At 35.6% G+C, this 15,243-nt stretch overlaps 4 protein-coding genes across 7 annotated transcripts; 1 reads left to right on the top strand and 3 right to left on the bottom strand.

Moving 5' to 3' along the window:
- Positions 1-176: 176 nt before the first annotated feature.
- On the top strand, positions 177-4,225 carry LOC117611425 (uncharacterized). The gene is made up of 9 exons (XM_076689160.1): positions 177-974; positions 1,039-1,319; positions 1,388-1,580; positions 1,645-1,759; positions 1,831-2,018; positions 2,917-3,118; positions 3,209-3,446; positions 3,522-3,705; positions 3,776-4,225. Exons 1-9 carry the CDS (start codon positions 177-179, stop codon positions 4,049-4,051), a joined length of 2,475 nt encoding a protein of 824 aa, XP_076545275.1. The 3' UTR covers positions 4,052-4,225.
- LOC117611431 (uncharacterized) lies at positions 2,004-2,743 on the bottom strand. The gene is made up of 2 exons (XM_034339372.2): positions 2,568-2,743; positions 2,004-2,435 (listed from the first exon to the last, which is right to left on the bottom strand). The coding sequence occupies exons 1-2, from the start codon at positions 2,717-2,719 to the stop codon at positions 2,114-2,116; spliced, it is 474 nt and encodes a 157-aa protein (XP_034195263.2). The 5' UTR covers positions 2,720-2,743; the 3' UTR covers positions 2,004-2,113.
- Positions 4,115-5,103, bottom strand: LOC117611432 (thioredoxin, mitochondrial). 2 transcript variants are annotated; one of them, XM_034339374.2, is made up of 5 exons: positions 4,772-5,103; positions 4,582-4,705; positions 4,409-4,509; positions 4,220-4,328; positions 4,115-4,146 (listed from the first exon to the last, which is right to left on the bottom strand). In XM_034339374.2, the coding sequence occupies exons 1-4, from the start codon at positions 4,942-4,944 to the stop codon at positions 4,325-4,327; spliced, it is 402 nt and encodes a 133-aa protein (XP_034195265.1). In that variant the 5' UTR covers positions 4,945-5,103; the 3' UTR covers positions 4,115-4,146; positions 4,220-4,324. The 2 variants fall into 2 exon arrangements, with proteins under 2 accessions (XP_034195265.1, XP_034195264.1); XM_034339373.2 differs by lacking the exons at positions 4,115-4,146; positions 4,220-4,328 and having other exon boundaries at positions 4,362-4,509.
- A 7,663-nt stretch (positions 5,104-12,766) lies between these two features.
- On the bottom strand, positions 12,767-13,405 carry LOC143305475 (uncharacterized). 3 transcript variants are annotated; one of them, XM_076689314.1, is made up of 3 exons: positions 13,266-13,405; positions 13,026-13,161; positions 12,767-12,908 (listed from the first exon to the last, which is right to left on the bottom strand). In XM_076689314.1, exons 1-3 carry the CDS (start codon positions 13,346-13,348, stop codon positions 12,777-12,779), a joined length of 351 nt encoding a protein of 116 aa, XP_076545429.1. In that variant the 5' UTR covers positions 13,349-13,405; the 3' UTR covers positions 12,767-12,776. The 3 variants fall into 3 exon arrangements, with proteins under 3 accessions (XP_076545429.1, XP_076545431.1, XP_076545430.1); XM_076689316.1 differs by having other exon boundaries at positions 12,769-12,908; positions 13,021-13,161; XM_076689315.1 differs by having other exon boundaries at positions 12,777-12,908; positions 13,035-13,161.
- Positions 13,406-15,243: the final 1,838 nt, after the last annotated feature.

Raw genomic sequence — 15,243 nt, 5'->3', positions numbered from 1 at the left:
GGAAAACAGAAAGCATTTAGAAGTAGCGAATATTTTTCGTCCACGAAAGACATATTGAGCACCACTGAATATTTGTGCACAGGACTGCAGGATTACAGATGACAGCAGTGCGCACGTGTGTCGAACAAGCACATTATTCATTTCTCCAATGAAACAAATTTGGTTTTCAAAGATATATGATGAAAAGCCTATTAATTTTTTTACCAAACAGACTTTACAAAGAAAAGTCTGGCTATATGTTTGGCAAGGTTGTATATGATGATAATACTGGAATAAAAAAATTTTATGTCATTGGTATATGTAAACTGGATAATTTAGAAACAATAAAATGTGCCAATATAATTGGATATTATTCTGGTACAGATCACAAACGTGGATATGTAGATAAAAAATATTTAGATTGGATTAATATATGTTTACATACCAATGCTTCTCACAAAGACAATATTTACGATTATGGTTTAAAAGGCATTATTGTAAACAATAAAAAGATTTCAACTTTGCACTGTCATACAGTTATTACAGTGTATGATCAATTAGCCCTTCAGGAAACAGAATTGTTTGCTTACAGAACAGCATCTGGAGATCATTTTTATGAGTTAATGAAAATTATACAGAGCAAACAAGTTGAAAAAGAAATACAAAAGAAAGGGAAACTTACATATATAAAGGAAACATTGTTAGTCTATCACATGTTCTTATATTTCTATCCAATACTTCTTCTCAGTAAAATAATGAACAAATTATCACCAGTTTTAAAATATTCATTCCTTGGTTTACATGTTAATGGATGGCTGGAAAATGTTAAGTGGATGTTAATAACTGTAATACAAAACAAAAGGTTTACATTGAAAACTGGTAACTATGTACTTGCAGTGGTAATAGATATGTTATTAGGAATATTTTTATTGCAATTGTTATTGCACTACCTTGAATATACATCTCCATCTCAAATACTTTTGAATAACGCAGAGGTAAATTGACTAGTGCTTTTCTATGATGATTAATATTTTACTGATATTTGTAAATATTTTACAGAAAGTAGTAACATTTTTAAAAGATTTAATACACTGGCTAATGGGTGTGCCAGCTGGTTTGAAATTAAACCATGCTTTAAATAATATGCTGGGAAAATTCTTTTTGTATCATATACATTTATGGTGGACATTTTTAATATTTATGAAACCTGTGATGGATTTTGCTTTTAAAGTATTGGTATTATTTGGAAAGCTTGGCATCACATTTCAAATAGCAATAGCAGCTGATCTTTTAGCGCTTGTCAGTTTTCATGCTTATTGTATTTATGTATATGCAGCAAGGTAAAAGACCAAATAAATACAAAAGATCCAATGGTATAATTGAAATATTGATCTTATTTTTTTTCTAGGCTTTTTAATATTCAATTAAAAGGTATTATTGCCTTATTTCGACTATTTCTGGGCAAGAAACAGAATCCATTAAGAGAAAGAGTTGATTCCTGCCAATATCAGTCTGATCAACTGTTTGTAGGAACATTATTGTTTACCATTTTACTGTTCCTAATGCCAACAACATGGGTTTATTATACAGTGTTTACCATGGTACATTTCATTTATGTCATTAAATCTTGATCCTGATTTAGAAACTAATGATTGCTTATTGCAGCTTAGGTTGGTGTTAATTGGTTTTGGAGGTCTTTTGACCAGAATGAAATTTTATCTTCAAGTTATGCCTGTATATACGTTTTTTAAATGGTTATTCCACTCATACAATATGTGCAGTAAGTAAAATTCCTTGTTGTTGAACTATTATTGTACATTTTATATGAGTTATCCAATTTATGAACTTCAGGTGTTGTAAATATTAAAGTACACTCACATGGTACAGAGGGACCATTAATATTAATAATGACAATGGTTGTGGCATCCTGGCATGATACATGGAATAAATGTATACCAGATACAATTACTTGTCATCCTCCTATTGAATGGAAAAAAATGATAAATAATATAATACACGGTGAATTACTATATCCACTATAAATAATTTATTTAAAACTTTTTGTAATCATAGAAATTTTGTACAATAATTCAATAATAATATTAAAACTACACTACATTACATCTCTGTTTATTTATTTTTTCTCTTTCTTTCCATATATTTGTTCCTGAACTTCTATAGGTATGTTTTCCACCATTTTCAGGTCAATATCATTTTCCTCTCTAAGTTGAGTGAAATAGATGTAAAAAATGAACAAACTTATTGCTATAACTGTTGGTTGATACCGTGGTGCATCTGAATGGTCAGTAGTTGACCATGCAGCAGGCCATCTTGCTGCTTCAGATGTGGAAAACTTAAGGGGCTTATCAAGCTCATCCAATTCATTATTTTTATCATTTCTACCTGATGTACTGGCTCTACATTTTGAGGTGTAAAATATTCCAGAAACATTATATCTAAAAAAAAAAATATTTCATCAGAGCTTGAAACTATTAAAAAGTTAAAGCATAAAAATATTAATGATAACCTTTATAATATAAAATATTTCAAAATTAAACATAAACAAAGTATTGTATATTTAAATATACCTTCTTTTTAACAATGCTTTTGTACTTTCACTTCGTATTAAAGATGCAATGAATTTATTGTATCCCATCTTTGTTATTAATAAATGATATACGAAACAAATTTCACTTGTACCGCTGAAGTTCTGTGTGTCAAACTTGGCACGAAGATGCATGTATATAAATACATATATGTATGTTTTATATTGTGCTCAACAGCTGAAATTTATTTTTAATAAATGAATAATTTAAATCTTTATAAACATAATGTTTTCGATGTTTCTATATTACTTCTTTCAACATTATTGAATCTGTTTTGAAGTGGTTAGAGCAGCGTGCACACTGGTGTACACATGCCAACTATAGTATTTAAATAGTAAAATTAAATATTTTAAATGTATTTTTTATGTTTTTATTAACATATATTAACAACAATAAGAACATTATTTCAAGTGGAAATTTGATATTGCATTTGTATGTCCGTAAAATAATGATGAGCACCGATAATACATCAAAATTCGAGGTTAAGCCTTTAAAAAAGCAGAAGCGAATGAAAGAAAAACATAATTCAAAAGGTGAATATATGATAATTTTTGTATTTAATGATTTTTCTTGATTATTTCATTAGATTCAAACCATACCAACTTCTTGTATTGTTTTTACAGATCTTACAAAGGAAACAAGTAACAACACTGATGCATCAGAAAATATTAGTAATAAAATAAAAGTTAATAAAAAACTAAAAGAGACAAAGAAGAAATTAAATAACAGTAATAACTTCAATGATAATCATGAAGAGACTGTTAAACGTAAGGAAGAAAAAAGCAATATTAAAAAGGTAAAAAAGAAAATGAATAGAAAGGAACCAGATGATGAAGCAATGCCACCAAAGAAAAGATTAAAGTAAATTATCAATCAGTTAGATAGTTATTAATGAAATCATTAGTTTCTTAATTATAAAAATGTTCTCTTCATTAGTATCACATCCAACAGTTTAGCAGAAACAGAAGATGCAGATGAAACTAATGAAACTGATTCAAAGGCTCCAAAGCAACCTTCCAAAAGGCAAATGAAAAAAGAGAAAGCTCAAATAAAAGATAATGAGAAAAGAATAGCTAGTAAAATGGAAGCAATGAAGAAAGGACTTAATTATGTGTTAAAGGTATTTTGTTTTAATTGTGTTTTATTTTTCTTTGTGATGTAAAAAGAAAACCTCAATGTAATATTTTCAGTGGAAACATGCGCGAAGTCAGTGGAAATTTGAGAAACTAAAGCAGATTTGGCTTATGGATAATCTGTTGGATGAGACTTCAATCCCAGATGATGTATTTCCTATAGTGTTAGAGTACTTTGAAGGATGTAAAGGAATGGCAAGAGAACAGCTTCTAAAACAAGGTATGGATATCATAAGAAAAATAGAAGAAAATGGAGAAAACAAAGATGAAATTGAATCTGTTGCTTATCAAAGGGCAAGAAAGCTTTTACAAGCTTTACCTACTGAGACATAATTTCATTGAAATTGTAACAAGACATTGACAAACCATTTCATTTTAATCATTTTTGTAATACATTGTTTACATGTTTTGTATATTTCCCATCTTCCCTACAAACAAAATTTTTTGTTACATACTGAATGTATAGTTGAATATTGTAAATAATTTATAAATCAAATTTACCTGTTTGTTATGTGAGATATTTATTTAGCAATTCCTTATATATTAACAATTTATACAGTCAAGGATATAATTTACAAAAGAATGGTATTTTTTACTATACACTTATTACCTGATAAGACATTACAAAAGAGTATCTCATTAACTACATAACAAGATTATAGTTAAAATAGACTACATTATTCTGCATACTTATCTACAAATTGTTTGAGTTTATCTACATCTTGAAGACCAACTATTCTATCTAAAACCTTTCCATCTTTCATTGCAATCAAAACTGGAACAGACCCTACCTATAATAATAGAAAAGAAGTAAGTAAAAAAGAATAATAAATAATTAAAAACTAAATAATATATCAATTAACCTCATAATCCAATGCAAGATCACTGTTCTCATCAATGTCAACTTTTGCCAATAAAACTTTTCCTTGTTTTTCTGCAACTACCGATTCTATACGTGGTGTAAGCATGCGACAGGGATTGCACCATCTATAAGATAAATTACATACAGTAATGATCTTTATTAATTATTGCATAATTGAAATGTTTACGTACGTTGCGAAAAAGTCAATGATCACAGGTACTTTAGAGTTTTTCACACGTTCATTAAAATCTTTTGGATCTTGAACTTTAAAGGTGGTTGAAATTGCTTGTTCCGTAGCCGGTGCATTTGCGAAAGCTCTGCTTCCTAAAGCATTACGGACAGTTCTAGCGCCGAATCGAAGCATGTTTTAATACCTTACGTTATAAATATACGATAATCTATGATATCAAAAATAATATCGTGATAATCACAAATGGATTGTAAAACGTAGTATACAATTCATTCAAACCTAACCCAAATTCCATCAAAGATCACCAGTGACTACAGATCCAACAAGATTGGACTTGGCTTTCAGGGGTCTTAAATTGTGCCTCGAGAACGAGCGTCATCTGCTTTACCCTGGTATAAAAATATGTAGCACTTCACATTGCACTATTATTAGATGAAGGCTTCGTTATTAATCCTTTGGCGGCATCACACGTTAATTACAAATTGATTGCAAAGTTGTATCGCCCATAAAAATTAATATCAAATTCGAGCAGTCAAAATCAGCGCAAGATTTGTATTTTAAAAAGACCGCCATAAACCAAAATCTTAAAAATTCGACTGTATCGCCATCTATTTGAAAACGGCGGAAACTACTCAACAAGTTACCTACCGGGTTTCTGGAACACGGAACACTAGCGCCACCTATGAGGAAACGGCTGAAACTAGTTGGTAAGTAGTTTCCGCCGTTTTCGAATAGATGGCGCTGTGGTCAAAATTTTAAAGATTTTGATGGCAGCCTTTTTAAAATACAAATTTGTCAAGCAATTACTTTCGAACATTATAACGTGAAAAATTAAATTTTCGCGTGTAATTTTTAAAGGTTAATCATTCATATTTTCCACGGAGAATATTGCGTATGAAAAGGTATCGAATAATATCACACAGTAGTTAGTACTATTAAAAATTTGTTATTATAAAAATTACAGAATAATACCCTTTCATAACAACTGCAATTGATAATTTGTTTGAAGCTAGTTTATTTAAGCATTAATTTATGACTAAGAGAAGTTTGAAACATTTACTTAGAAGCCATAACTTGGATCGAGGATAAAGCTTCAGAAACCTTTCGTGTCTCAGCAATCATCAAGTCGTTGCTCGAATCCAGTTTCTCTGTTTGTAAATCTGTATATCGATTCTATTCTAAATTCTACCATTGTATTCTTCGTTTAAGCGACAATTTATTCTACTGATCTTGACAACTTAAATCGTCGAGTTGTTTTGTCAGTGACCTATTCTCATTTTCGAGGCCTTGTATGTTCGGACCTCGATCGTGTCGTAATCCTTTGACCATGTGTCACGCATCAGAGCATCTAAGGGCAAGATATTGTCTACATCCGGAAACACAGGGCAGCGTTCACGACACATTAAACGCATTATCGACTAAGTCTTGTATGCAAGCTCTTCGAAGGACTAGTCATTGTATTTTTTATCGTGTATTTAATTACGCTGTTCAAAAACCGTGAGCCAACTGTTAGCATTAGAATCGTGACATCTATTTTTATAGTTATCAGTTTAATTTTACGATTGAGGTTTAAAACTACAAATTCCAAAGTCTCAGTGAGGTAGCATATAAATTCCGTGTGTCATGTAATGCAAATTACGTGTTAAGCGTACTGCTAAATATTATTCCTGCAAGATAAAGAATTTATTTTTGGACTGAATTATGAACAATTATTAATCTTTCCACTGTCTGTATGCTTAAGTAATATTGACCAAGGAGAATATGACTAACAAATAATAAATGCATCGTTTATACCTTCCAATGAATAACAGAGAAATCGATTCTTTCCACTTATCCTTTCGCTCCACCGAATAAACATATAATCAATCCATCACGTGGCGATTGTTTGACGAATTAGTTTGCGATATCGATCTCTTTCAATCTATCAACAATACTTAATGTTTCCTATTCACTGTCGTCTATTGAATCCGCGATCAATGATGTAATATGATGACGAGTGCACCGTAGGATATCGTGTGTTTTCCCCTGGCAAACTGCATCGCTGCTTAATCACTGAACTTCATGCTTCTGCCGTGTAATGAACATGGAACACGAAATTCTCTGGACGCCTTCTAATCGCTCTGATACGTCGTTGAAGAAAGTTGGAGGTAAATTCAGTCGGATAGATGTAACTGGCAGTAGATGGCAATTAAAAGATCAGTTTTCATTACATTTGAATTAAAATACTTCTCTGACTTTGAGCAAAGAATGATTCATCGCTGCTTCCACTTTTTTTTCACAGTTACGTAAAATGAAAATTTGTTACGTAATTCGTTTCTCTCCGACAAGGTTCTCTTACGAAAATAATAGATTTTCTCCATGGGAAAGCTTGTTCTGGGAGTTGGAACAGGACGACGAGAATTCTCCCCTCTTCCTAGAATAAAATTAAAGTATACAATGGCACTAAATGTACATATTAATTACACGGTACGATGAACATGTTTAAACTTGAATAATAATCCAAGAGTGATTACTAACCCATTACTAATGAAAACAAAATTTCCCTTACTTAAAAGTCCTCGATATTTGCCTCCTTATTCATCTAATTATTTCCATTACAATGTATCTACTTCTATGGAAGTAGGAAGAGCGAATCGATCGACGAGTAGGAAACAAGAATTGAATCGAATGAAACGAAGGAAGTTGCGCAAGAAGCGATGAAGCATCGTCCAGGTATGACACGATCCATTACGCTTAAAGATGGATGGTTTCTTTTCATTTTGCGTACTTGTCTTCAAGGTCTCGTCCGCCTTGGTCTTCAGACCTTTTCCTCTTTACACAACGATCCTCCTAATCCTAGGAAAATGTTTCTGCAAACAGTCATGCAACACGTACGCTATCTCGCTAAGAGACAGTCACGTTCGCGTGTTTATGAGTTGCGTAAAACTCGACATTGTTTCCTTATACGAACAACACTCGGTCTGGCAAAAATATATAGCCGGCCTCGTTCGAAGTGGACTCACGTAGAGGCAAGGCTACGAAACAATTTTTCCTCGTTTCTTGCCTGTTAAATGTTTGATGCATCAGGATCTCGATGCTCGTCCAAAGCTTCTGTGTCGAGGACTTTCAGACAGCATTCCTGAAAGTTTTACAGTTTCATTTGTAACGTGTACATACGAAGGAAAAATAAAATTCTTAATTTAAAACTTGTTCAAGAAGAGTTGCGCAGCTAATGCTCACATTTACCTTACGTTTTTAAAATAACTATTTATACAAAAGAAATTGAAATATTAAAATCCCAAGTAAACACAGCTTTCCCCTTTATTTTCCTCGACGATTTTTAAAAGTTCGATCGAAACCTCATCAAAAATCCATTGTAGTTTCGCACCGAATTTTATGGGGTTGACAGGAAGCCCTCGACGATGGAATCAGTCGCGAGCATGGATTGAAATATTATTACCGGTCCCCGAATCGACATTTCCTTATTGAATTCGTCTAAACGCAATCTGTCGAAAAGCTTCATGGAAAGAAAAAAAAGAAAATAGAACGCTGGGGGGTTTTTGAATGAAAGCACCTCGGCCTGTAATCGTACGCAACAAGGGTGGCAGGGAATCCAGCTGGATACGACGGCGTACAGAGACTTGGGGTAGGAAAATAATAAAGGGAGAGCCGTTGGTCGGTATGGTAACCGTCGATCTAGGATTTCATCTGGCCGGCATCATGCTGACTAGAATAGGTGACCTACTGCTCTCGAGAAAATACCTTCTAACTTCTACGTAGACGCGAATAAACATTCAATCTCTGTCTCTTCAATCAAGTTAGATTCATAATTTGCACGTAGGATTTCTATATTGTCTCCTCTTCCCCTTTATTTCCTCCAATATTTTGTCTTTATAATGTTCCAAGCGACCTGAAACGAATATAAAATAGAATCAGTTAGTCAGATGTGAGAGGAAACAAAATTACACCCCCGTATTGAAACAGAATCAATTGGAAAGTAACAAAATTAGAAACGAATGAAAAATTCTTAATTTACTGGTCGCCAGCCTGAAAGGATCCGATTTGTCACCCTAAAACTAGGGTTCACTGAATGTTCGTCGCGTGTTACGCGTTCTCTCGCGAGACATCCTTCGATCTGATTAAACGGTCTGCGTTCCTCGACGAAGCGTGAAAATCTCCGCAAGCCTCGAATCCTCTCTTGCTTTGGGCTCTGAAGCGGTAACGATCCAATCGGACAGTCAACACTTTGCTCGTTTGGCGTATTATCGTCGGCTAGTTTGTCAGAAACGTACGTTCGTGTTACCTGATAGAGAAGAAACTATTAATTACCGGTATACAGTTTCAGGACTTTCAATATTTTTAACTCAGGAAAACAGGTACTGTACTATTTTGTTCCACGAATAATCGGCGATAATCGAGCGAGGCTAATTGCTCGGAAAATGAGTTCAATTGTAAGTGTTTAAACGGTTCGAGCCAAAGGCACCGTTCGTCCCAGTTTCGCCTAATCCTTTTTTCTTTTTTCCCTGCTTCCAGCGCAGCGCAGGTCTTTATGGTCCGCGGCACGAGAACGCCGATCGGAAAAGTTCTAATCGCGTGTGATATTCCGTGCATCATCCTCATCGTACAAACTCTCTAACAACGTCTCGCGGTTACCCTAACGTATCGCTAAAACAGCGTTACGACGAGGTCATCGCATCTGTTTCCACAACGCGTGACACCACGACCCAAATTAGCGTGGAACATTCAGGAAAACACTCGAAGCCTAAAATTGCAACAGACAGAATTTATTACACGGTACGTTTTAACTTGCCAGACGCTACGTCTGGGTAAAGTCGTTTAAAGGAATCCTGGAGAGAAGAGTATATAAAAATCCGCTTACTTTACCTATGGTGGAAGCGAGTCTCCCTTGGGTAAATATTTGAAAATTTCACTCGCAAGGGGCTTTCGCTGATCGCGTGCCTTGCGTGATTCACGCAATCCTTTAACGTTGTTACGTACCAAGAGGGAGTACAAGAGAATCTAATTTCTGCCAAATGTACGATAGTTTATCCATGAAATTAAGAAATTAACGTAGCAGTCGGAATACCAAGGATTCCGGAATAAACAAGTATCTCTACCATGATCCAAATATCCTTTCATGGATTTCGTTATCCTAGATTACTAATCCTCAAGTTAGTCCATCGAGGTGAAACTTGCGACCTAGAGATTCCGGGGATCGGTGTCATAGATTGTCTAACTTTGAATCCTATGACGTCTGTCCTGTACAATAGAACTCATTCTTTCTTTTCCGTGGTTTGTCGCCCTTCCTCGGGATAATAAAATTACGCAGCCACGATAAAGAGTAAAGTTTACCTTCTCCACGGTTACGAGAAGTTCAGCGGCTCGAAAACACCGGAAGCTGGTTCGTTAGACGTTGCTTTCGCTCTGGTAAAAATCGTTGCCGCAACGAAATTCACTGGTCGACCATTTCACGCCTCTGGGTTCGTTCGAATCAAAGGTAATCTGGTGTAGCTGAAAACCGGAAGCATCAAAGTGAGCACTTCTCATTCAATTAGCTAACGAACAGCGTAGAGTAGACGGTATTTTTACTATGCTATCCTTCGGTTTTTTTAAAAAAAAAAAGAGGAACGCTTCTGTGTCACGCCTTCGATTAGAATCTGTGAATTAGAAACGATCGCGAGGAGCGGTATTCTTCGATAGCAGGCAGTTACATTCGAAGAGAGGATCACGCGATGATCGCTCGCACGATATCCATTAGGGAAAAGGTTGGGAACGATAAGAAAGACGATCGTCTTCGTTCATCCAATTTCCATCGTGCATCGTTTTACTTCCTTTCCTAGCCTCGATCCACCGATTGGAAACGTTTTATCGTTCAATCTGCTCGGACTCCTCCTTTCGTTTCTAATTCACGAACCACCTAACTCTTACTCTCGCTACTGTGACGGTTCTATTTTCATCCACAGCGTGGATTTTAGTAGGCCAGTGGGAAACGGATGCTCAGGGCGAGGCCTTTGACTATACCGGATCGCACGCTTATGCTTGTTCAATCAGACTCGTTATTTCTCGCACCATATTCCATTTCTTTCCTCAACAATTCGCACGCGATCGGTAGACGAACGTACATTAATCATTTGGACAGTTCGCAGTGAATCATCTTCTGAGAAAATAAAAAAAAATGAAATTAGTTTTTATACATGGTATTCATTTCTTAATGCATGATATACATTGTAATGGATACTCTACTTTATTAAACTTGAAATAAAATGAAAGAAAAAATAGTTATTACCTTGTTAAAGCATGAACACGTTATACCGTGTGAAATTCAAGGTTTATGGTAAAAGTCTGAAAGTAGGTCAAAGAATTATTCAATTATACCTTCGTTTCGCTTTTCTTCCATGTTTGGTTTCATAGGAAAACAGAGCAATGCTTAGATGTTGTGCCTCCGATAAATGTCTCTGTGGTTCAGATGTGTTAATAATTTGCTGACCACAATGGGAACAACCTGTTATCGCGGTAAGAGAGAGAGATAAACCTAAAACAATTATAGTATAATAAATATAAATTTTTTCGCATACAATGGAGGTTTCGTCAAAGGGATACAAAGTGAAAGCTTTTGTTAACGAAGGTTGCTGCTGATCGTGACCGTGAATATTTCGTGTCCTGAATGCCGAGGAGGCGAGTTAAAGAGGAAACGAGTAACGAATACAAGGAATTAACGAATTACGCATTGTTCGACGCGGCTGAATGGAAAAACAAAGCTGGACCGTCAATGGAAACATAATGAAAAAAGGAAAAGTGTGCCGTGACACGGAATTTTCAACGGTACGAATGCATACAGCGTATCGCAGAGGATGTGAAACTGCGTCGACGTAAAAGCACGACAAGGACGATGATTATTTTCAAGCCTACTCACACCAGAGTATATTTATTCATGACTGTGGGATATGTGGTTAATTAGTCAGGTTGATTTGCAGTATTGCGCAACCTTTGACGCATTAACATCGTTCACTGCCACAGTGAAAATTGCCCGTGTACATATATATATATATTTATATTGTACGAACAATTATCAAGGATACGATTATCTAATTTCTCAATTTGCCACTTTACGTTGCTAAAAATTTTCATTCCCCTTCCTTTTTCCTTCAGTCGTTCAATTATGTTACATTTGCAATGCCAATCAACCAATTAACGTTGCATACAAAATTTTCCTTTCAATTTGAACTTGACAATTCCTGTAAGAATCGTTCAATATCATTGGAATTCGTTTATATAATAGAAGAGCAACTAATTAGTAATCATTAGCTATCGCTTAATAACAGAGAATACCTTTGCAATTAATCATGCAACACATTTCAATTCCAATCATCAGCAGAGTCAGCATTCAGGTGTCACTCAGCTGCACGGTACAGACAATGATGACTGTTGTTTGCATTATTTGCACGTGCCAATTTGAAAGAAGAATCCGCTGATGCACCTGTGGACACAGAAGACTCGAAACAAGAAGCGAGATCGTGACGATTTGGCAAAGGATCCGCGTGTTCAATCCGCGGAGGACGGTATCCGTTGAGAAGCAGGTGCGACGGCAAAATCTAGAGAGAATTTGCAACCTGGTTTGCGGTTTCCATTTCTCGAAGGTTACCGTCGTGCAGTGTTTAAAACGTAGGCAGACATTGAGAAACGCGTCGAAAGGAAAATAACGATGATGTTTCGCGTCCACTTTCCCGTCTACATTCTGCGAACGTTTCAGAAGATGACGATAATGTTTCAAGTCCTGTCGAGGAAGCTAACGATCCTCCGTGACATCGATATCGAAAATATTTCGTTACGCGTTTTAAAGACACCGTTAGTCGAGATAGAAACTTGCTCGTGCGTTGCCTAATTAAATAAAACTCGATTGTGTAGGGTGTCAATTATGAGCCAACATTCCTGCACGTCCATTAAGAGTTTCTGGCCGCTGAAAATGGAGTAACATCTACAGGATAACTGTGATCCGATTCGCACCGGCAATATTAATAAACTGCCAATTAGCATAAATCTGTAATTCCGGCTCTCCTCGTTAGTCCACTTCTAATTCCTTCTAAGGTAACACGATACACCGTCGTTATTGAAGATCTGCGATTTCCTCTTCTCTGAACAAAGTACGGAGAGCCACAAGTCTGAAATATAATTTTTGATATAACACGAGAATCATCTTAGCTTCTAGCTGCTAAGTGTGCATCACAGACTTTACATATTCATGTATCAAAATAAAATAAGAAAATAAATTACTTAACGATCAGTACATAATATCTTGGAAAAATAACAGCTACAAAAACATCTTCAGCCAAAAGTGATGTTAATTCGTGATACACAGAAGAGCATTCAGTCAGTAAAGAATTCATCTTGGAGAATGGAAGAATTCTGTTCAGTCTGGTTTAAATTTAAATAATTATCAATAACAATGATGTAAGTTAGAAACAGGGTAGCTGTGGGTCGTACGGACGATGACAAGCGTGCTATAACTGTTGACTCACGATTGTATGACGTATAACGTAATGTTATAACAGTAATAAAGTACGTGTGCACTGGCAGTATATCTGTAATAGGTGTCGGTCATTTCGACATCACGGTCATCCAGATGCTTCCAGACGTCTATACGCGATCATTCTTATTCATTGTTTTCCATCCATTATCGTTGACGTTATTCGGTGGCGTTGCTAAGGGTGTTCAACATGCTCCTCGCGTTTCTGCAATTATATAATAGAAACGTTTCACTCGGTATCCGATTCATTAAAAAAAAAAAAAAAAAAAAACGATCCTCGCAATAACGCTATCGATCAGTTATTGCAACCTCGTCGAGGACGATTTCACAATCACAGAATTGAATTACGCCCACGTTAAATTATTGTTTTTCATATCCCATTGATGTCGAGCGAAAGTTTCATATTCGAGAAAATATTATTCATACCCGCGTCGCTATTTTCAGCAGGGTGTTTATTATGAATAAACGCGACTTCATGGTCAGTGATCAACAGCTATCTGGTTTTTATCATCGATTCATCCTGCCTTTCAGCAGAACTAATTTCTTCTCGTCTATCTTTAGTTTATCTGAAACATTATTATAGTAAGTTGCGGTTGTATTTGAAAGTGGAATGAAAATAAAAGTATATTAATTACTGTGGTATACGATACCTCCCACGGTTCTCGCACGTGTTAAAGAATTCCTTCCCCTTGCTGAATTTTTACAGATACTTGAATCACTGCCAAAAGATCGTTCTACTCCTTTCACGACAGCCTGTAGATTTCTATTCAAAAATACAAGCCGCGTCGATACAACGTTTTTAGAAGCCGTCGATCGAACATAACAGGATAGGACTATTTTTGAGAATTGCATCAAGCTGCGGAGGTGCTCGCAAAAATGAAGCATGACGAAAGCGAAATCCGCTTGCTCATCGCGCTTCCAATTCGTTTCCTCGACATCACTGTTCGCATTTTCACGATGGGTCCTGTAATAATTTTCTTCTTCAAAGACTGGTTATTTAATCCAGGATAGATACGTTCTCTATTTTTCAGGAACTTTTGATCGTCGATCATTTCAATAATTATCCTCTTTATACGATAACGATTGCAGAATCTGGTACGGTCAAAGTTTATCCTCGACAAAATACACAGGCATATTCTGTAGATGAAAGTATGAAAAAAGAATGTTATAAAAAGCGAATGTCTTACAAATTTCCTGTACTCTCAGATAACCATATCTTACACTTCACAATTTTATATGAGAAAATGTAAGAAAAAAGTTTGCAGGGTACAGAAGAAATAAGTATAAAGATATTACAATATTTTTTCCTTATTCATATCTACTGTATGTATGTATCTTGGAAAGATTAATCATACTCTGAATAATAAATTATTCTGCAAGAACGTTACAAATTCCAGAAAGTATGATGGTAACGGAGCCGCAAACCGCATGATGAATATCGGTTGCAGCTGTCATCCAGTGCATTCATTGATCCATTTCCCTTGGTGGAGATCAATGGACCACGAGGCAAGGAAACCGATCGGCACGCGGTCTTTTGAACCAGTCAGCCTCGACGTAACATTCAAACGGTGGCCCCTATCGCTGTCAAACGCCTGCTCTGAAATACAAATACAACATCAATGATCTCATATCTACTTATTCGAATAATCAGATTAGCTCAATTTATTTGAACGAGTAAGTTTTGATCGTTCTGCCAAAGAATCATCGAGCTTTCGTTATCCAAACAGTCTCGCTTTCAGATAAATGGACTTTCATTGTAGAGAAGAACGTTTTAAAGTAAGCCAGAGTAGAGCGTGACCTAGTTTGGCTCATAAACAATTGTAAGTTTCATTAAACGCGTTCTTCGACACAACGTGTCACCCTATCATCCAACGTTCTCCGTTCAACGGTACGGACGAAAACAGGTCTAACGAAATTCTGGACAACGCAATTGCAGGCCAAGCGATGCGAAGAAGCGACGCGACGGTTGA

Source organism: Osmia lignaria, chromosome 7, assembly GCF_051020975.1.
Source record: "Osmia lignaria lignaria isolate PbOS001 chromosome 7, iyOsmLign1, whole genome shotgun sequence".
Taxonomy (NCBI): domain Eukaryota; kingdom Metazoa; phylum Arthropoda; class Insecta; order Hymenoptera; family Megachilidae; genus Osmia; species Osmia lignaria.
Note: the sequence above shows the minus strand (reverse complement) of the source record. Positions and strands in the feature narration are given on the sequence as shown.